Below are 23047 nucleotides of genomic sequence, written 5' to 3' on the forward strand. Positions count from 1 at the left end.
CATGAGAGTTCCCAGCCTTAAAAAAGATCCTGTGTTTATATGGCAGGAAAGTAGGGGGTGGCTTGGTCTTTTGCATGCACACATATCAGTGCCCCCTAAGGTATTTTGGAAAACATGAGGGGGAAAAGCATTATGCAAAGAGAACTTCAAGACAACTCCTCTCCTAGCACAGTCTTTGAGCCAGTCCTCAGCCCTTCCTGTACATGCATCATCAGTTGTTCTCAAACAGAGGCATTTTGAAGTATGTATGTGTGGTGTTGGGATCAGGGCAGAGTCACTTAATCCCCAGTGAATGGGAAACTGAACTCTGGTAATGCACAGGACGGTATGGGTGGGCTGGAATTTGGGCCCTTCTCTTTAACATGGACTGGCATTCCACCCTGGCTTGACCTACAGAATACGGTAGAAGTAACACTGTGCCAGTTCTGGGCCTACACTTTAAGAAGTCCTAGGTTTCTGAGGGTTTTTGGTTTTTTGGTGTTGTTTTTGGTTTTGGGGATTTTTTGTTGTTGTTGTTTGGTTTTTGGTATTTTGCTCATTAGAAAGCCATCTGCCATGCAGGAAGTCCATCTACCCTGAGAACATCACGCTACGAGAAGCCCAATCTGGCCACATTGAAGAAGTCACGTGGATGGAAGCGGTCCTGACCCGATGTCCTGGCTGCACTTCTAGCCCAAAGCCAGCACTAACTTGCTTTACGTACTTGTTATACAACCCTGGAAATGGATCATCCAGCCCAGCCATGTATCCCGCTCAGTGTCGGCGGTGCCCTTTCAGTCTTGCCCAAGTTACAGATCCATGAGAATAAATAAAATAATCATAGGCTTGAGCTACTATATTTTAGTCTGTTTCTCAACAACAGGAAACCAAAACAATCATCAGTGATCCCCAGAATTCACATGACCACCCACTATTCACCAGTGCAGAAAGGGAGAGCAATGTCTCTGTAACGCTCCCAAAGCACCCTGGTGTGCTTAGGATGAAATAAACATTTGACTACAACACACAAATCTTCCATCATCTATCTACAACCTACTTTTCTGGTCACATGACTACAGCAGCTTCCCCTTGATGAAGATGTGTGGCTCTATTCTACAGATGAGCAAACTAAGACTGAGTTTAAGGAACTTGTTCAAGTATGATATATTTCATATATTAGAAGAATTTTTGTTAATGCCATAACATACACCCACCCAGCACAATAAAAAATAAGAAGAAAAATAAATTTTTAAAAATTTCAGAATTAAAAAAAAAAAAAAAAAACAGAACATGCTCAAAGTCACCCAGAGAGTGACATGACACACCCAGGTCTGTTTGCCTCTAAGAGAACTGCCCCTGACCCATTTGCTTTGGCCATACTGTGGTATAAATTCCTAGCAAATCTAGTCCTCACAATTATGACCTACTTACAGCCCAACATTCATCACAAATCATAAAGCAGTGTGGGCTGTTTTCCAACTGAAACTAACTTAAAATAATTTACTTTTCTGAAGAATTATAATGCAAATTCATAGCTATAGATAATTTAGATGAAAGCTGTTCTCGTGACCTAGTAACAATAAAGAGATAGCATATGGCTTGAAATAAATGTGATTCTCAAGAATGCAATCTAGATAATCACCAAATTATTATAATCATTCTGGGGCATGTTTTCATCTTTGTTGATTTTTCTCCTATCCACTGGGACTGTGCTTGTATAATAATAACACAAGTTTAGAGGACTCTGATCCCTGGTTGCTTAGCAACCTACAGCTTTGAAGAGACTGAGGGATAAAGGGTCGATGACAAAATGCTGTTTGCAATTCAACAGTTATTCAAAAGTTTTAGAACTATTAAAACTGTTCTGATTTAACTAAAGTATGCAAATGAATTCTTCACTGCATCATCCATCATATTTGTTGAAACACTGAATTTGAAGTTGGAGTCAGTCACAGAATGGATGACACAAATTTACTAATTTAACAAAAACAAGATGAGTGTAATGTTTAACAAGGCTGTTTCAAAGGCAGAGTGTCGCTCGCTGTTCCTTCCATAGCAGTGTTCACAACATTGCTGCAAAAGATAAATGAAAAAAATGCATGTAAATGACAAAGGACAGTGCCCAGTTTGTAGCACTTGCCCACTAAACAGTAGCTGTCAAAGCCACCATCATTATCGCCATCACCAAAGAGGGATGAATAAACTGACTTGTGTGGGGAACTCAACGAATAACATATGGTCCCACGCTGAGCATTTTGCCATTCGCTTTGGTGCATGGTAAGTGTAAAAGTCAGTTTATATGTTCCTCATTCATTCACTTAACTACTTGTTTGCTCAGCAAGACAGAGCAACTTCAAGATACCAGGAACTATACTGAGCACAGTAGTGCTAGGTAGTAGGCTTGGTGCACATCCTTGGGGGCTCTCTCGGGTGCAGAGGGACAGCAAACGATTAACAAACACACAATTGTAAGTCATGATGGGACCTGGGAAGGAGGCAAGGGGGGACTGAGATCAGCATAAGGTGGTTGAAGGAGAACTGTTTTGGGAGGTGACATCCAGTGGATATGGGGAAGGCTGAGAAAAGAGGACGTGTTCTGGGGGAACATCACGTGCAATACAAAGGGCTTGGGACCAAAAGGAGCCCATGTATTTGTGCTGGGATCCCCTCCCAGCATGTGACAGACACAGTAAACTGGGCTAAGAGATTGGCAAGGGAGATGGACCTGCATCTTTATGAAATGACAAACTATTGCAGAAGTGCTGGGGTCTCAAAGTCAGAGTTGGTACTAGGAATCAAACCCAGAGCCTCTCGGATGCTACCCAAGGCTCTACCACTCATCTCTACCCACAGCCCATCAAAGTCACATTTTATCAGAAAAAGTATACCTATATTTTCAGCTAAACAAAAAGGCAGGCTGACATGTTACCATTGGTCACTGCCAGCCTTCTAGGTGACAGGATGAACTCTTCATGAAATATGTATCTCCCACTATGACCTTAGGATCATGTATGAGAATATAATCTACAAGACTGATCCTTGAGGGATATAAGAAAATGTGAATCGCCTGAGCACACATTTAAAATGAACTCAAGGGAAATATTTTGCTTCTGAGCTTGTTTCTTAAGCTTTGTGTGAAGTGTGCACACACTTTGGGGTACTGTTTTCTGAGCCCCAACATAATTTAAGACTGAAGCAGGTAGTTCCAGAGAAGTGTGGATTTGTATCCCCTGCAAGCTAGCAGAGGGACCCCAGATGCCCCCACATCTGCAATGATTGTCACATTAGTGGAAGTCTTCTGTGCAAATGTGGGTTGCACAATTCCATCCCCACTATTGCTATCGGTGGTAAGTGCTATTGTTGGACACATTTACAGACTGGGAAACTGAGTCAGAGAGGTAAGCAAAGTTGCCTTCTGGAAAGTAGCTGGGTCAGACTTTGAACTCAGGAAGGCAGATTTCAGAAATGAACCACTTGTGCTGCTTTTCCAAACAAGTAAGTGGATTTCATCCAGGTCTTGAAGGGCTCAGAGCATGGCATCCTAAGAATGCAGCAGTAGCGCACTGATCCTGTTGAACTAAAGGCACTTGAGAAACAGCAGAGGTGGGAAGAGCTCCCAGATGCCACTTTCTGCCTGGAAACAAGTCCTAAAATTTTCCACAAGACATGTGTGGCGCTGGACCAGAAAGAGCAGAACTTTCTTATTCCTAGAGACTGGGAATGGATGCTGAAGTGGACCATATTACAATGTCTGCTGTACAAATCAACCTACTGAAACCTGGCCACAAGACAGCCACTGGCCAGTTCCTAAAAATCCTTTCAGCTGTTTCTCAGGACATAAGGCAGAACCTGCGGAAGGAGGACTGGGCCTGACAGACCTGTATTAGAAGTGAGGAGAGGCGCTGTTCACAGCTGCTTGATAGACCAGAATTACCAAGCTCCCCCTGGACTGTCACCAGTACCGACTGTCCCACAAGATCTGGGTTGCAGCCAAGCAGCCCTCTAATCCCTGCACCCCATCCATTCACATCCCTTCTCTCCTGGCCAATCCGGGAGACAGGTCTGAGCTGCCTCCCCTCTCCATGTCTGTTGACTTTCATCAAAGCTCTTTCTTTGTGTGGAAACCCAGTCCCTTGCTTGACAGCAAACTGGCATAACCCTCATAACTCCCCATGGATTTCCTAGTCAATTCCCACAATTTACCACCACTAGCAACTTAAATCCCATTTCCTTCCTTTTGGTACAGCTCTACAAATTTATCATTCTTTTGTTAAAAAGATATGTAAAGATCATTTCATAAGGTCTTCATTTTTCTTATGAAGGATCCTATGTACATATAAAAATCTGAAATAAAATGTGAATTTTTTTCCTATTAAAAATTATAAATAAAATGAATTTAGGAGTCTAAGTTTATGGGACTGGTGGACTGGCTCAAGTGATAGAACATCCATCTGCCTAACAAGCATGAGACCATGAGTTCAAACCCCAGTACTACCACCACCACCACAAAAAAAAAAAAAAAGAGTCTAGGTTAAATGTACACACCATTAGCCTGTGAACCTGTACTCCTGGGCTTCCACTTGTTTGGCCTTCCCCTCCTTGGCCCTGACTTAGAGGTGTCTCTTCCCATCTAGGAGGTTAGCTGAATTCCATCTTGTTTCTACAAAAACCACTGAACACTCTACCATGGCTTTGGTAGAGCCATGACTTCCTAATCATGCAAAAGTTTAGACATATGTCTCTTGTTAAAACCCATTTAAATATATGCAAAGTTTAAAATCATTTAAAAATGTGTTTCTGCACACTTTATTTTAGCTTTAAAGTATACAGAAGGAAAAGAAGCAAGCTGAGAGCAACCACGTGGGCACACTAGACAGCACTGGAGAAGTAACCTGGCAGGAAGTCAAGTAGAAGAAAACATGTTGCACCATTGAACTGAGATTGAACGAAGAGGAAATGCCACCACCTACCAGTGTGAAAATCCCTGGGTGCTTCCTGAATTCTCAAAGCAAGCACACACAAGTACAGTCCCTTTAATCAAGCACTCTGGGAAAACAGAGAAGGGCAATACATCATCAGAGGTCCTCTTTGGCTCCACAGAAAGAGCTTCAGATCTCCTCTCATTACAGTCACCACAGCTTTCAAAACAAGCTCAGAGATCCTGGAAGCCAGACTTCCACCATCCAGATGACATAACTAAGTCACAAAAGGTTAGGTCATTTGTTCAGGGTTCTCTTTCAGGCTATGGCAGTCTGATCCCTGGATGTCCCAACCTGCCCTCCCTCTAGAGTACTACTCTAACAACCAATGCTGGTACAACTTAAAAATGTAGGCTCTGCAAATGCAACAGGCTCTGGAAAATATAATTTGAGTAATTATATCTAAAGGCTGCAATTATTTCCCTTCAGTGGGTCATTGTAGTCTAGAATGCTTACGAGTAAATCTTCTAAATGATCAACCCCAAGTGTAAAGTTTCTTCTCCACTCTCAGATATCAACTAAGTAGTCAACTGTGCAGCCAACTAATTCCAGTAATTTCCCCAAAGAAACATATGCAAGGCAAGAATGTGTCTTGTAGATTAAGCATTTGTCAAGTCTATAGAAAACAATGTAAAGAGGAAATTACCAAGCAAAACCCAACTGCTGTGATGTGAGCAACATAAGAAATACCTTGCTTGCTTTCTCTCTAGCAACAGAAACTGAAATGTGGAACACATTAAAGCAATGGATTCAGTATCAGGTCCTGAGGGAGAGCATTACAAGTCATGTATGTCCCAACAAAATGCTTCATTTGTACTACAAAATTGGCCCTTATCACATATCTTAATTCACCAATTAGAGGACAGAACTATTCTTATCGACAGGAATAGTGAACCACAAATTACAGATTTAGGAACTATCTTGAAGACAAGTGGCCTTCCACCACAATGATTCTCGTTTCAATTCAGCACAAGGGTATCCAGAAGCAGCAACAAAACTCCTCTTCATGATTCTATTCCAATGACCCCTCAATGAGTAAAAAACGAACTCCGTTCCTGGTTGCTTTGGTGTACTAAAAAAGCCAGGAAAAAATATTCTTGGATGTCTTGTAGAAAATACATGAGATAATACTGAAAATATTTGAGTGTACCTTTGTTAAAGACAGAGAGTTTGTGTCTCCCACCCCCAAGTTCTGATTGAAATGCTAACCCTTAATGTGATGACAGAAGAAGGTGGGGCCTTTGGGAGGTAATTAGGTCACAAGGGTGGAGCCCTCATGAACAGGATTAGTGCCCTTATCCAATAGAACTCCAAAGATTTCACTTGCCCTTTTTGTACCATGTAAGGATACAATAAGAAGACAGCTGAGTATAGCGATGATGATGAAGACAGCCTTCACACTATAGCCACCAAACCTGTAAGAAATAAATGTCCATTGTTTATAAGTCTATGAAACTTTGTTACAGCAGCCTTAACTAAGATGACCTCCTGAATAGCGTAAAATGTGCAGTAATGTTTTCTGAATTTGAGAAATTCTTCTCTGCAGAGATGGAAAAGTCCCAGGGAAGAAAAAGAAGATGACATACAACTTCCAAATGTCTAATATATGTTATGGTTTGGATCACATCTATCCCAAAGATCCATATGCTAAGAGCTGTGGTGCAATTGGGAGGTGTTAGAATCTTTAGCAGGTGGAGCCTAGTGAAGGAAGTTGGGTCACTGGGTCTCTTGAAGAGGGATATTGAGACATCAGTGTCTCTCTCTCTCCTCTCTCTCTCTCTCCTCTCTCTCTCCCCTCTTTCTCCCCTCTCCCCTCTCTCTCCTCTCTCTCATGATGTTCTGCCTCTGCACAGGTCCAAAAACAAGGCAGTCAAGTAGACCCAGACTGAAACCATGATCCAAAATAAGCCTTTCTTCAATTTAATTGATTTTCTCAGGTATTCCTACACAGCAACAGAAATCTGAATCGTATAACACATTATCATTCATGTGCTTTATCTGTGTTACCATTGCTTTCACTACATCCAAAAGAAATCTGCTTTATTAGCTATAGATATAGAGATGAGGTTTGGGGTATCAGTAATTGCTCAAGGTAAATATAACAGGATTCAAATCCTTGGGTACAATAAATGAAAGGGAGATCTCCCTCAGACTGAATAAATATGAAGTCAACAATGAGATAGAATTTCACATTGAATTTGACCATTGCTAATTATAACTGTGTCATACTGTTTAGATAAGTTACATTTTTCTTGGAAAAGACCAATATCAGAGGAAGAAATCAAACCAGCCTCTCAACAAAGAAAACAGAAGAAAAGTAGAATCCCAGAAGAGGAAAGGATTTTATATGTCATGGAAGGGAAAAGAATAACACAAAAAATGTGTCATATGATCTATACAAATAACTAGGCCACAGGTTCTTGGCCATAGCTGCCCATTGGAACCACTTGAGGTCACCTTTCTTAATATTCTGCTCAGATACCACCCCCAAAGATTGTGATATAAATAGTCCAAGCAGGCCCAGGCATTTGAACTTTTAAAGCTCACGTGGGCTTTCCATATGTTCCCAGGGTTCAGAAACACTAATGGAGGGGGATGGGATACTTTCACCCCTTTTGCCTAAAGCAAAATAAAATGTCTGGCAGACACCTATGTCAGAGTCTCAGAGCATGTCAGAATCTTATCCCTTCCACAATTTTTATAGTTATTACAAGTCATTTGGCATTCTTGAGCCTGGTTTGACCTTTACTTAATTACAACGTGCAGAGACCACATCTAATTCATCTTGGTATGTCCAGTGCTAGGGCCTCGATGGAACTGGCATTTGATAAAATGTTTATGGCCAGATTCAGTTACTAAATTGAGTGTACCCAATCTCCCTTCCAGCTCTGTCACCCTGGGTCTATGGCCTGCCAATCTAAAATATCTTAATTGCCAAAACACAAACTATTACAATAAATAGCTAATATTCCACTATTTTAATTCCTTCTGCATAGTCTTAATGTATCTGAGAACTTTATACAATATCTTGTATAAAGAATTGTTCTCGTGTTACAGGGATAAGTAGAGCAGTCAGCTGTCAGAATATTGAGGAAATCCCTGCATTTGTACACAGGGGACCTGATCTCAACACACCTGCTTTATGATGCCAGGCAAGTTACCAAGAAACTATCCATTTCAGTTTCCTCATCTGTCAAACAGAGGAATCTAATTTGAATCTAATTGAATCTGTCAATTTCTATTGCCCCTTGCAATGAAATGTGAAGATTAAAACATGTAAGGGAAGAACTCAACTCTCAGGCATACGTGAACATAACTGGGCACTTCACTCAAATCTGAATGTCCATAAGAACACAGATACTATAAATATTCACCCACCGGAATATCTCAGGGTTTGAAATGTCTACACTTAAATCCTTTGGAGGAAAGAGCCCTGAATGGAGAGTTGACAGACTCTAATCCTGACTCTGACATTCACCTCTTTGGCCTTCAGTTTCTTCTGCAAAATTAGTGAAATGACCAATACAAATTACAGGATTCCTCCACACTCTAAATAAAAAATCTATGAAACATGTTGCCATTGTAATTGGCACTCAGAACTTGTCCGTGGAAGGATGAGATCCCTAGACTGGCCATGCATTGAAAAACAAAGAACTCCACATCGTCCCCTTTCCCAATATTCTATAAAGCCTGACACCTGAGTGTAGGCTTTAGTGTTGGCGTTACAGAACCTCAGACCTGGGAGACTCCCAGTCAGGAAAATGGAAGGCTAAGTGGGAAACAGAGGTTCCTGATGACTCTTGACCTGAGAATACGGTTGCATCGTGAGCCTTTCTGGGCCTCAAACCTCCCAGTTTACAGACCTCCAGTCCAATGGCTGGCTGACTGTCTGTTGTGGGGGACAGGGATTTGTGCATGAGAAGCACAAACCAAGCCCGCGAAACACCTCCTTCACATTCCTTTCCAAACCTCATGGCCAAACCTCACTGCCCAAATCCCAGTCCTTGAGGACATTCAGAAAGGTCAGAGTGTAGGGACCAAAGAGCCCAGCAGTGGTTGCTAAGCAACAAGGGATCTCCAGTCCTCTAGCCCTGTTTTGGCTCATCAGCAAGTACAGGGGGTACCACCCCCAGCCCACTCAGAGTTCTCATTTGCACTGAGCTCATTAAAAAGTAGCAATGTAAAAGCTCTCCATCAACCCACGTGAGCCAGCTCCTTCACAGATAAGGCAGTGGGGATGGTATGACAACCCATGTTGTGTTTCTCTGCTTGATGTACTGGATGTGCTTGACAGGGACCAGGGCCTAGGAAAGGAGAACTACAGGGTCTCAGAAGGCCACCAACCAGGTATCAGAGACCTTTCTCTAGCCCTTTGCAGCACTTACGATCTGGATGGCCTGGCGTATTTTTTTCTAGTTTTCCCTCTTCAGTAAAATGAGGTTATTGAACAATCGGACATTTAAGTCCACTCCCATAGTCTCTGGCAAGCTCTTTTTCAGAGGATCGCAACAGACCACAGGAACTAGAACGAGCCAGGACTCACTGGCAGTAAGGAGCAGTGCTGGAGCCTGGCAGAGTCTCCAACACCAAGGCCATCCCAAGAGCGAGCCATGAGAGGCTGGGCCCTTACATGAAGAGACCATGGAGTCAGGCCAGCAGAGTGTCCTGGAGCTTCTGGGATGCTATCTGCCCAGGCAAGGACAATAGCAAGAGGACATCTGTCTGGCATGTGGATAGAGGCTGCAAGTAACCATCCATGGAGGATTCTGGGGCTCTGGTTGTATAAGAAGATAAGACAGATAGAAAAGTGTCTTGCAGCTCCTCTAAATACAGAATGTTCACATGACCCAACCATTCTACCCCTGAGTATATGCCACAAAGAATTGAAAACAAGGATTCAACTACTTGTACAGGAATATTCATAGCAGCACTGTTCACCATAGCCAAAAAGTAGGAACAATTTAAATATTCATCAACAGATTAAATGATAAACAAAATATGGCACATATTTATATATATGCACAAAAGGATATTATTTAGCCATAAAAAAGAAATGAACTTTTGATACGTGCTACAATATGTAGAAATCTCACAAAAAATATGCCAAGCAAAAAACCCAAAAGATCACATATTGTATTATTCCACTTACGTAAAATATCAAGAACAAGTGAAGACACAGAGACAGCAAACAGATTGTGGGTTCCAGAGACTGGAGGGGGATTAATTGCTTAATGGGGATGGCATTTACTTTCCAGATGATAAACTAGATTGTGAACATACTACATGTCCCTGAGTTATTCACTTTAAAATGGTTGCTTTTATATTATGTGAGTCAATAAAAAAAATTTAAGGTGACACAGAAGCCACGGACATGCCTGGCATGGTTTGTGGTGCAGAGAAATAGGCCAAAAGGTATTAGAGAAACCGCAGAACATTTCAGGACTCGTTACTGACCATTGTAATACAGATGACATCCATTGATGCTTACTGCACACCAAGCTTCTTTCTAATGCACTGTGGTTACAGTCCTAAGAACAGAGTACCAGAACTTTCCATGTCATTCCAGGTTTCTGGTTAGGACATCACATCAAAAGACAGGCATCCTTCCTTTGGAGACACTCGGAGGGAGCCTGGTGAGCCCTGCCAAGAGTCTAGACTCCTCTTTCTGAGGAGACCTGGTTGAAGGTGAGGGGGACGTCTCTAGGAACGCACAGGGAAGGAGCAGGGAGAGGGAAGCGAGGAGGTGAACCAAAGCATCCCTGTGGACACCTGTCCCCTGCTGATCTCCAGCTCCTGGATAGCGTTCCTGTCAATGTTATTCAGGACACGATAGTTCCAAAAAGAATGGGAGAAAGAACAAAGGGCTCTCAAAGAGTATTCACATGCCACCAGGAAGATCTAGTAGAAGGAAATTCCACTGAAAGCAAGGGAAGCAAGTGAGACCTTGCAAAGTATCAACTTGTGACTTTTAAGAAGGTGTCAGCATCACACCACTGAGACTGGCCATAAGATTATCAATTTTGCCTGATACCAGTGGCTCATGCCTATAATCCTAGACACTTGGGAGGCAAAATGGAGAGGATTGTGGTTCAAGGCCAGCCTAGACAAATAGTTTGCATGATTCAATCTCCAAAATAGCCAGAGCAAAATGGACTGGAGGTGTGGCTCAAGTGGTAGAGTGCCTACTTTGCAAGCATGAAGCCCTGAGTTGAAGCCCCAGTCCCAGTCCCACCAAAAAACAAAAAAAAAGATTAACAATTTTTTCCTTAAGACACAAAGAGGTTGACTTCCTTTCTATCAGTATAACTCCCAAATCTCCACCCTGCCCCATCCTACCCTCCCTTTGTAAAAGAAAAAAAATATTAAATTTACTTCTCTCCAGCTGAGAGTTTATTTTGAGCCTCATAGAAATGCTAATATTAGTCCTCATTTTTCTGTCTCTCCTATTATTTCTCTCATTATGAGGCATTTCTACAGAAATAAAAGAATTCCCTTTTGCACAACCAAAAACTAAAATAAAATACTAGTGGGCAATTTTAAAGAGTGAAAATGAAAATGGAGGACCCAAAAGTCCCTGGCCAGAAGAGATGAGGTTTTTCTCAAGGGGAAAAGTGCTAAAATGCCAGGTGGAGATTGCGTCCAAAGGGGCATGTGCACTTTGCTGGATACCAAGCCAGGCATTTTTCTGCCCAAGCCTAGATGAGGGATACCTTTTAGAATCAGACTACCACACCATCAAGGGCTTGTAAGAAATGTTCTGTGATCCAATAATGCCATAAAAATTAACTTGGAAATTCTAAGAAAATACTAAGGAACTCATGCCAAGCACTGGAGAAAAATGATCGCATTTTTTAAAGAAATGAGGAATCCTGATAAAATGGTTGCAATATTACAGTCTGAATAAAAAATCAAGACAAATTAAAATATCTAAATATGATTTATGACAACCTTTCTTAAAATGGGCCAAAGTTGAGGCTGTATGTGGTATATGCTCTAAGGAGAGGACAGGGTCAGCTCTCTCAGTAGAAATCTCAGCCGAAATGGAATTCTTCAATGGCAAAGGCTTGGCTCAACTCGGAGCATCCTCAGCCATTGTAGCTCCAACATGCAGCTCTAACTAATGCTTTTTCAATCACCCCATTGATGAGTGCAGCTCATTACAAGCCTTTAAAAGATAAAACAATGGTCATAAGCAAAAGCAAAGAAGTTATAAATAGAGAAAAAATATCTACAACTCAAAGGTCAAAGAGCTGTTTTCCTTCAATCAGGAAGAGCTACTACAAATCAATGGGATGGGACTAAATGAAAGCTCAACCCAAAGGACAACGGGCAAAAATCAGAACAGGCAGTTCACAGGAAACGTTCTTCTTGTTGATAGATTAAAAATGCAAATAGAGAGCTGGGAATGTAGCTGAGAGGGTACTTTCTTAGCAAGTATGAAACCCTGCAGTCAATCCCCAACCCTGTTAATTAATTAACAAGTTAATTAATTAAAAATTTTAAATGTGAAGAGAAACAATAATATACTATGTTTTACCTATCAGTTAACACATAAAATATATTTTTGGTTTTTGGTTTTTTTTTTTATCAGCACTGGGGTTTGAATTCAGGCCCTCACACTTGCTAGGCAGATGCTCTTACTACTTGAGCCAGCCCACCAGCCCAAAAAATAAAATCTACTTATTTTTAATAGTATTTATTTAAATACTATTCATAAGTATGCAAAACTGTCTAAACTTTCTGGATGACAATTCAGCACTATTTAGTGGGACACTACATGCATATGTATGTGTGTGTGTGTGGTCAGTACAATTTTATTCATAAAGAAAAAATTGGAAACAATGTGTTTCAGTGAATAGATAAATAACTCAGCAGTGGAGGACTGGAGGTGCAGCTCAGTGGTAGAATATATGCTTAGCATAAGGCCCTGGGTTTGATCCCTGCTCCACTGGGGAATTCAAAATGGAATATAACTCAACCATCAAAAATGTGTTTGCTTTCTATTTTAAGACACAGTAAGATGTTCTGATTAAATAAAAGAAAAAAGTTACAGAACATAATACATAAGATGATTTAGTTTTATATAAAATATGTGCCTGTACGTTTAAGTATCCACATAGTCTTCATATATGTTTATACGTGGAGAGAGGAAAATGTAGCATTACACTCCAATGTATGCAGAGGTCTGAGATTGGCAGAAGAGATGGGAAGATGGTACAACCAGTTTACCAATAGGACTTTCTTACCATGTTTCCGTGGGTTTGTAATGCCTTAGTGGTTTGACAGTTATCCTAGAAAGGCCCAAGAAGATGTGGAACTATGAGTTGGTTTTAAAATGCAAGCTAATAAAATTTGTCTTGTGTAATTATTTGGCAAGAATTTAAAGTGCCATTGAGCAGCCTTCAGAAAGGAGCTGGGAATGAGAGCAGGGATTAGTCAGGCCTTTGGGGTGAAGTTGCCAGCTTTAGCCAATTAAAATGCAGGAGTCCTTGTTAAATTTGCATTTTACATAATTGATAGACATTATTTGGGACACACGTTATCTGTGTCTGAGTACACGTGTGCTCATTACATAAGTATACATACATACATACATACATGTGTATTCACTGTATACCTGAAATTCAAACCTAACTGAGCATCGTCTCTGACCATGCTACCTTAGGACACCTCCCAGTCCTGCACCAGCTCCTGGCACAGGCCTTAGTTTGTGCCCAGAGGTCCCAGCATATTAAACCAGCTTCTCCTCCTTCCATTCCAGCAGTTCTTTCATGCATAGATGACTTCTTAAAGAGTCCCCTGGAGATTCGGAGACTCTCAAGCTGGTCCTCGGAAGAACAGGACCATACAAAATTTATCTCAGGACATTCACATTCTACCTCAGTATGAAATTCTGTCCTGATTGTGTTTTTTCTTTAACTCTTGTCATCTCAATATGTGTTTAGGAGAAACACTTTTCCCAGACTATCCCTCTGTGCCATTCTAAAAAGCAAAGGATCTAGTACAGTCTAAACAACGGGCAGATTTAGAGGACACAACAGCCTGATGTCACTTACCACAAGCTACAGTAGTCTCAAGACTGTAGGACTGCTGAAAAGATAGATATGGATCGGAATAAGAAGTCTAGAAATAGACCTACACACATGTGGCCAAATGATTTTGGACAATGGTGCCAAAATAATTGATAGTCTTTTCAACACGTTTCTGAAACAAGTGGATGTACCAAGAATGAACCTAAAAAATGAGAAAACAAAGGAGAAAAGATTTCTAGTTCACAAAAAAGCACAAACCATAAAAGAAAAACTTGAGCCAGGCACTGGTGGCTCATGGTTATCATTCTAGCTACTCAAAAGGCAGAAAGCAAGAGGATTGTGGTTTGAAACCAGCCTGGGCAAATAGTCTGTGAGACCCTATCTTGAAAATAAGCAACACACTCACACACAAAAGAAGAGCTAGCAGAGTGGTTCAAGTGGTAGAGTGCCTGCCTAGTAAGTGTGAGGCCTTGAGTTCAAACCCCAGTGCCACCAAAAAAAAGAGAAACTTAATAAATTAGACTTCAGCAATATTAAAAACCTATCCTTTGAAAGACTCTGTTAAGAACACAAAAGCTATAGGTTGGGAGAAAATATTGTAAGTCACATAAGAATAAGGAATGTTTATGCAAAATATGGAAAAAACTCTCACACTCATTTGCACAGACACTATCACAGAGGTATGAACAGAGGTATGGATGTCAGAGAGCACATGTGTAGATACCATTATTCATTATGAAAATGCAAAAAAAGAGAAAAACCCACAACACACTTATTGGAATAGCAACTGACAGGGACACAAAGAACCAGATACTCTTTTTTTCCTGATACGAATACAATGAGATTACTGTTCCAAAAATCAGTTTCACTGCTTCTCATAAATTTCAACATGAACTTAGCACATGAGCTAGCAATCCCGGCTAATCCTACCTATTCACTCGAGAGAAATGAAAGCATGTGTTCACTTAAAGCCTCACACTCAGACGTTTACAGCAGCTTTGTTCATAAAAACTGGAAACAAACCAGATGTCATCAATTAGCGAAAAATAAATGTTGATGTCATCACACGATGGGACACTGCTCAGCAAAAATAAGAAACCACTGATACGTGGAACCATAAATCAATCCAAAAGCATTCCCAGTAAGTGAGAAGAGCACAAGTGTGATTTTTATCCATATGACATTGTAGAAAAAGCAAAAGGACAGTGACAGAAATCAGAGCAGAGGCTGCCAGGGCTGGGGCTGGGGACTCGGTTCACCAGAAAGAGGCAGTAGGACGTTTTAGTGGTGATTGTGATGGTACTTACACAAACCTGTGTCTGTGTGGCTCCTCCCTCCCAAGGGACCTTTGTGTAAGGAGGGGAGTGAAGTCAACTTGAAGTCGAAGATCTTGCGTTTCTTTGCATTGTACTAAATCTTCACTTCCTAAGGTAACGCAGGGTACACTTAACATTTGCCTTGTTCTAATTCATTCCATTTTGCTTGAGAATGAAGCATGGGATTTTGCTCCAAATGACACCTTACAGAAATTCCCACAAAGCTGTGAGACTCAGAGCCCTTGGATTTTCTCCTGTCCTTCCCCAGCCCCCAACAGCACATTTGTGGCAGGCTCTGCATCTGATCTCCAAACCTTTCCACTCTTGTGACACTTCCACTGCAGAGACTCCATAAAGGAGTCTCCATCTCCCTGCAAAAGCCAAAGTAATTACAAATCCTCCCTTAAATTAACTCCAACAGCCAGGTAAGAACCAGCACTGAAACTTAAAGGACAGCATGTGTGCTTGGCTTTGAATGCCGGGAGTAAAAAAGGGCAGATGTGTTTCACTTTTGAAGACTTTTATTTTAAGTGCACTCATTTGCTCTCTTAAAATACACACTCTTTTTCAAAAGTTCTATGCCTTTTCTTTGGCTTGAGGAAAGAAAAAAAAATCATAACATTTCACCAACTTGAAGCATCAGTACAGAAACCAAAGCTTCCAGATGTTGTATCACTACATCTTTTTCCTCCCCACCCTCCCTGGTACTCACGTTCAAAGTCATAAGGCACGAGTGGCTCAAGGCAGTGACAGTAAGGACACTGTACTGGAAGCTACTCCTGCTCAGATCTGCCATCAGGCTGTAAGACCCCATCCTTTCGGTGACCGGCACACAGCACAGCAGGCAAAACAGGCCTGGTGTGGTAACACGGCCACCTGCAGCCCCTGCACTGGGCACCTGTCCGCCCTCCCTCAGCCCCTCAGCCTCTGCAGAGCTACTCCACCGGGGCGGGGTGGAGGGAGGAGTCTGCCCTTAAATACAAGGCTCTAATATACGCATCGTGGTTGTTGACTGAAGTCAGGTTGGTGAGTTCAAAGAAAAACAATCAGTGATTACAGAGCAGGCTAGACCTCTGGCGCATGCTCAGTTTGCCCTGTTCCTTACATTCTTTGCACCCACTTGGTGAGGGGGAACACAGGAGGAACTAAGGGAAGTGAGTTCCTTTCATCAGTGTCACCTATGGGCTGGCCACTGGGCTAGACACTTTTCTAAGGCACAGCCAACTCCGAGGCTGGCATCAGGATCCCAGCTTCATAGATGAGGACACTCAGCCTCTGACGAAGGAGTTGCTGATCGGAGGAGCCAGAGACAGGTTCCAACCCAGGGCTTGCTCTCAGCTTGCATGCCTTCCACCCAGATCCACTTGGACATGCAAAACATATACACTCAAGAACTACTCAAAACTGTCCAGGAAGTCCTGGCCTGAGAATCTGGATGTGCTTTGGGTGCAAAAGTGGGTGCAACTTATTTTTCTCTGTCCTGTGCTGCATGCTAGCAGGCTGTGAGAAGAAATGACAGGAGTCTAGCAGGGGTCCTCTCACCCCTGATGATGTAGTAAAATCACCTGGAGAGAATTTAAAAGCTGCCAGTGGCCAGCCCCACCCAAACCACTTAAGTCAGAATGTCGGGGAGAGGGGGCTACCAGGCCCCAGGTGCTCCTGTTTGTTCCCAGGTGAGTCTAATAAGAAGCCAGCAGTGAGCACCAGCGCAGGTGAAGCTGGGAGAAAGGGAAAAGAAAGAGCTTCTGTCTGCCAGTGGGCATTTTCGATATGGGGTCAGGATTCTGCACTGACTGTCTCTGGGCTGAGCAGCTCTGACCACGGCTGCCTCCTGAGTTGGAAAGGATACTGAAAAATACAGCTAGGCATTCTGCTCTCTGACTCAAATGGCCTTCAACTTCAGACTAGGTTCTCTTCCTCTTTGGGTGCTTGTGGAATGAGGGCACAAGAAAAACCAACTTGAATGATCCCAAGTCACATGAGATGCTTAAGAAGGAAGCTAAAGACAGGAATGTGTGTTTGTCAGGTGGCCAAGCTGAGAAAGGTCACAGTTCCTAAGAGTGACCAGGAATATCATGCTCAAAATAAAACCTTTAATGCCACCAGGAATACCAACTATTTCCTTCTTTGCTTCAAAGTGTTACAAGAATTTTGATACCTTTTTCTTTTCTTTCAAAAGAAATGTCAAGTCATTGAGAATTTTTTGAGATGTCATTTATTTTCAGAAGAGCTACACATTTATAAAAAAATTTGTAATACAATTCATTTGTCATTTTTAAAATTTACACCACAGCAGAATTCATCCTAATAGAAAAGATGGTCTGTTCATTGAACGCAAACCACAAATACTGAGTAAATTTATAATTATATTTGACACAGGAAAAAACAACCTTTTTCTGAGTATATCCTGTATGTGTATAACAATTTGCTTTTCATCAAAATGTTTTAAAATTTATTCTCATGCCAGCATTCAGGAGGATGAGGCAGGAAGGTGACAAGTTCCAGGTCAGCATGTTTCAAAACATTTTTTATTCTTTCATATTTCTGTAGAAAAAAACTTCATAATGTTCTCATTTCTGAGTTTTATCATTTTATAGATAAAATAAGACAAGTATTACTAATCCATTTTGAGATATGAACGTTGACGTTCAGAGATGGTTAGTGACCCTCTGAAGGACATAAAAATTACTAGAAAAGCCACAGAAAGAAGCAGTGTCCTTTAACATTGCAGCTGATATTTAACATTTTGCATATGCCATAATATGAGGTGTGTGTATGTGTGTGTGTGTGTGTGTAAAAAGTCCAGTAGAGAAGACTGATGTTCAAAGAACTGGAATTCCTCGTTCTTCTTTGTTAGCAAATTTCAATCAAAAATGGGTTCTTCTGGAATAGAAAGAACCATTACTCAAGCTGGCATGTTTAATCAGAAGGGAGGATTACAGAATCAGCTGAACAAGGAGCATTAACTTGCATAAAAGCAGCTATGCAAGCCCCTTTTTTGTCCAAATGCAAAATTTGCCACATTTTTATTATACTTTCAAATGATAGGCTCATTGGGGAGTAGGTAATAAAAAAAAAAAACAGGTGTCTGATTGCTTGAACATTTGGCAAAGAATTCATTAAAATAAAATAGGCTTTACAAACAAAAATAGTACACATTAAAGTGATTCCTACGTTTGGTGGTTAACCCAGGAGAAGAGAGTTTTCTGTACTACTCACCAGATGAGAAAAATTGCCCACTTCTAATATCTGCCCGCTTCCCCACTGAACCAGAAGAACAAGAGCAGCCTCAATTTTTATAAAGTTGACATTTTTTTCAAACATATCAGCAGTGTTCATTTTATTTGGAGTCAACTTGGAGCAAAGTATTTTCAGCAAAAGCCCAGTATCCTACGGACTTTCAGGGAAAGGAAGGGAACAGGCTGGGGGCGGGGGGGAGGAAGGGAGGTGAGTTGGGCAGCAGGTGCACCAGGCAGGGGCTGGCATGATGAGCCATCCCTGGCAACAAAGGCACGAGCACCTGGCTTTCTTATCGGCTCACCTTGATGTGGTGGGGAGGGAGAAGGGAGAGGAGAGGCTTAAAAGCTGTCAGCAGTCAAACATCAAAAAATGGAGTCTGTCTCTTCATGACACACAGCAGTGAGGTAGTCTGGAGATGAGGAAAGCGAGACCCGTCAGCTCCCATCACCTGTCACAGCAGGTTTAACTGGAGCAGCTTGACTTCAAACCCGTGTGACCCACAATTCCCAGATCCTATGAGTTCCTGTCACTCTGGTGACACAAGAAGCCCTCCACAGCAAAGCTAAAGACAGCTTTGGTCCATTTCAGTTGCGATTAATGGTTTATGATTTTCTTAAATTTCTTCAACACAAAATGAAACCTTAGGGCTGGGTTGTAATGCTACAATGATTGCCTTACTGTAGTTGGAGGAAATGTGACACTGTTTAAAAGTCTCTTCCCATTCAGGTAAAATTCCATTTCCAACTTATCCGGTGGGCACTGGGCTCTAGTTCAGCAATGCCGCTGTCTGCAGTGGCTTACATCCATCCTCCAATCTTTAATTCAGTGTTGTAGGTTTTTGCTGTTTTGTTTTTGATTTCTGACTTCTCTGTTGAGATTGCCTTTTGTGATACTGTTTCCTGTTTTGTTTCCTGATGCCACAGAAAGTGAATCTTGAGTCCCAATGCAAGCTCATGAAAGATTAAGTTAAAATCATTCGGGATCAATATTTTATGGGCCATGAACCTCTGAATCATCTCAGTAAGTTCTTCTGGGTAACCAACTCTGATCGGGTTCCAAAATTCGCTAAGCTTTCCTGTTAGCGTTACAGTTACTCCACTCACTCCAACTTGGATCACAGAGCGTCCAGGTGAGCAGCTAAGTCTACCTTACCACAGGGCAAGCTCCACAGGAAACCTGAATCTGTTTTGAGCCAGTTGGTACTGCAGGACTAAATTAGTTCATGACTCCTTTGAATACGTTACCTCGCATTTCAAATCACAAATTAGGATAAATCAAAGTACTTATGCGTTCTATTAATCATCTTTTAGGAGTAATAAACCTCCATTTCTTGAAGGTTTCTTATATCTATTTTAGAGTCGTGAAAAAATCTCAATTTTGGGTTAAATTCTCAATGTCTCATTTACCTAAGCCAAGTGCACTATCACCTTTCTTCTGTCTACTCCCACCCACCTCACCCTGGATCCAAATCATCTATTCCTTCCAAGGAAGGAATTCAGACATGTAAATATAACAGCAGTTTGATGGGAAGCAATCAGGCAGCTCGATTCTCCAGGAAAAGTCATAAAAAAATCATCACAACAGAGAAAATTACTATGAGTCCAGTCTCTGGTTTTTAATGTACAGTTTTCATTTTTGCAAAAGCAAGACTTTCTTCCAATGGTTAGAATAACTTCACTAGACATTTCTCCCAAGAGTTGTCATGCCCCAAATCTCCAGCAGTTCCTATCACATAACACACTATCACCATCATCAATGTCATCACCAACACCTTATCATTATCTCCCAAGGGGAATTAAAGCTTGTGGAACCCGGCTAACAAAGAGGAAGAACCCAATACCCAAAAGATAGTTTCAGACTCAGAATTTGCTATTGAAGAAAGAAGAAAAAAAAAGATTCTAGGTAAACAGCAAAATTTCTGTCTGTCAAGGTCAAGCTTTACAATCCCACTTCTCTCTGTTAAAAAATTAAAGCCTACCATATGGAAACGGTGGCCTTCCTCCCGTCCCCCCCCCCCCCAATTTGAAAGAAGAGTCCCTTTGAGCATTGTCAAAGTAACTCTTCAATCACTGTATCAAATTTATATGAAACAAACTCCTCCACCCTAAATGTAAGAAAGCATGTGATCACAAACATGTTTCATATTCACATGGTTTGACTTAATCATCTCAGGTCAATTCATTATTCATCCCCACCCTGGAATAAACTTGAGGGTCTTCCGCCTGCACACATGCACTACCAATTCGCCCACTGAAAATGTTAATAGGTTTCACCTGCTTATAAAAGCAGATTAAATTTATTTTCTGCCAAATTCTCAAGGAACTCCCAAATTCGAGGACGGCTGCTGGCCACTTCCCATCCCTCACACCTCCTCTGGCTTCCTGGAGGCTTCGCAGTGCCCTGCGGGCGCCCTGGCTGCCAGCATCAAGCGTGCGCCTAGAGGAGCTTCCAGCCAGAAAGGCGACACCGATGCCCCTCAGCTGCTTCCGCCTGTCCCAGTAGCCCCACCTAAGCTCGGAGCCGGCTGGCCGCAGACCGAGGGAGGTGGGTGCCCTCTCAGCCTCTGGCTGCCTTGTCAGAGCCTTGGGGGGCAGGAAGGGAGGAAAAGTGCCTCATCGATGGTGGCACAGGGCCCACCGTCACCTGCCTCCCCCATCCTGCACGCTGGACACACGCAGCGTCCTGTGGGATGGGGAGCAGGAGCAGCTGCTCTGCGCGGCCACCGCTGGCTCCAAGACCGCGCTCTAGTGGAGCTTGGCTCAGCCCCGGCCAGGAGGGCGCGCCGCTCGGGAGGACTGGGGCTGGGCTGGCTGCCGGGCCCCGGGGCACGAGAGCCTCGGCTGGCACCTGCAGGGTCTGCCCGGGGGTGCGCGTCCACGCGGGCCGAGAGGCCGGCCGTCCCCTTCCTGAAGTGACAGAAGCTGGAGTCGGGAGTGCCGGAGCCAGTGGCCGGCGGAGAGAGGCTGCGAGTCCCCGGCCCGCGCTTCGCATGGCGCTCGCCGCGTCCACTCACCTGGCAGTCGGTGCCGGAGACCCCAGCCGGGCAGGTGCAGCTGTAGCCGGGCTCAGCGTTGGGGTCCGGGTGCTCCTGGCCGGGCGAGGAACGCGGGGTGCACACGCCCCCATTCCGACAGGGCTGCGCGGCGCACGGTCCCGGTGCGGGCAGGGGCGCGGCCGGCACCGGGCTGGCCAGGCAGCCACCGCGGGGCCCAGCGCCCAGCAGCAGCGGCAGAAGGGCCAGCGCGGGCAGCAGCTGCGCACCCGGCGCCTGGGCGCGGCGGAGAGGCATGGCCGGCCGGGAGGGCGCGGGAGCGAGAGCCGGAGCTGGGGCGCGGTGGCGGCGGTAGTGGCGACGGCGACGATGGCGGTGGCAGCGGCGGCGGCTGTGGCGGCTGGGGCTGCTCAGCGGGACCGGACGCCTCCTGCAGCTGCGGGAACCGTGGTTCCCCGGGCAACCGCGGTTCCCCGGGCAACCGCGGGCGGGGCCGGGGGGCGGGGCCAGTGGGGCGGGGCTAACGGAGGCGGGGCGCCAGGACCCCGGAGTGCGAACCTTACCCCAGCAGTGAGTTGGGGAAACACTTGCAGGAAGGCTGCCCTGGGTCCCCAACCCTAAGGGGTCATAGTCCCGGGTGTGTCCAAAAGAAAGCCTGAGGGGACAGCGGTGGCGGTGCCGGTCTGGGCGGGGAGCTGGGCGATGCTTCAGCAGCAAAGAGGATGGAGAGGTCCACGCAGGCGGGAGGGAGGACTTCAGACTGCTCGCGGCAGCCACCCGCGGCCTCTTGGCGCAGAATCTGTGAGACAGCGTAGGGGACCCGCCTGACCTTACTCTCCCGGGCTGCCCCACCCCCTCTCACCACCCTTGCCACCCGCAGCTCCCCCGCACCACCAAAGAACCCAGCGCGCCGACACTCGCTCATCCACCCAGCTGGCATGGAAGTGACCTTGAGTTCTCAAGGCGAGGTCCGGGGCCCATGTTCTTGGTGCGGACCGAGCAGTCACATCCTTCTCGTTGGCCCATTCCCTGAGCGCAGAGCCAGCAGCGCCACTCAGAAACGTTTGATCGTAGTGTGTGAGCGCTCAAAGAGGCCTGGGGCTCAGAATGCCCAACCCTTTTGTTAAACCCAGGAGGAAACTTGAGGCCCAGACCAGCTGGACTCGAACTCAGTGGGTCACCTGACTCCCAGCCCAGAACGCTGTCAGAACCGGGAGTGGGGGACGGGGGAGAGTCTGAAGTGCAGGTTCTCAAAGACCCTGCCAGCAGTGGCATTTACTACTGAACTGTGTGTGAAAGGAACATTCTTGGTGACCTACTTCGGGTCTCTTCTAAATGTCTTGGTTAGGCTGCTCCTGCTGTGACTGCCACAGAATTCCAGCTCCGCTGAACAGAACTCAGCCTGCTTTTTCTCCACCGCCTGACCTTTCATAACCTCTGCTATGTGCAGGCTCCCCAGAATTTAATACCTTGCGTATTAGGAATCACAAAAAGAGTTTTGTAAACGCT

The 23047-nt window shown here is 43.9% G+C and overlaps 1 protein-coding gene across 1 annotated transcript in view; it reads right to left on the minus strand.

Annotated features, from left to right (window-relative positions):
• The window catches only part of Dner (delta/notch like EGF repeat containing), a 317628-nt gene extending 295713 nt beyond the window's left edge, over positions 1-21915 (minus strand). Inside the window, exon 1 of the mRNA XM_074071918.1 lies at positions 21560-21915. Coding sequence (XP_073928019.1) covers positions 21560-21835 — 276 coding nt within the window. The 5' untranslated portion in view covers positions 21836-21915. The remainder of the gene's footprint in view (positions 1-21559) is intronic.
• Positions 21916-23047: the final 1132 nt, after the last annotated feature.

Source organism: Castor canadensis, chromosome 4, assembly GCF_047511655.1.
Source record: "Castor canadensis chromosome 4, mCasCan1.hap1v2, whole genome shotgun sequence".
NCBI lineage: Eukaryota > Metazoa > Chordata > Mammalia > Rodentia > Castoridae > Castor > Castor canadensis.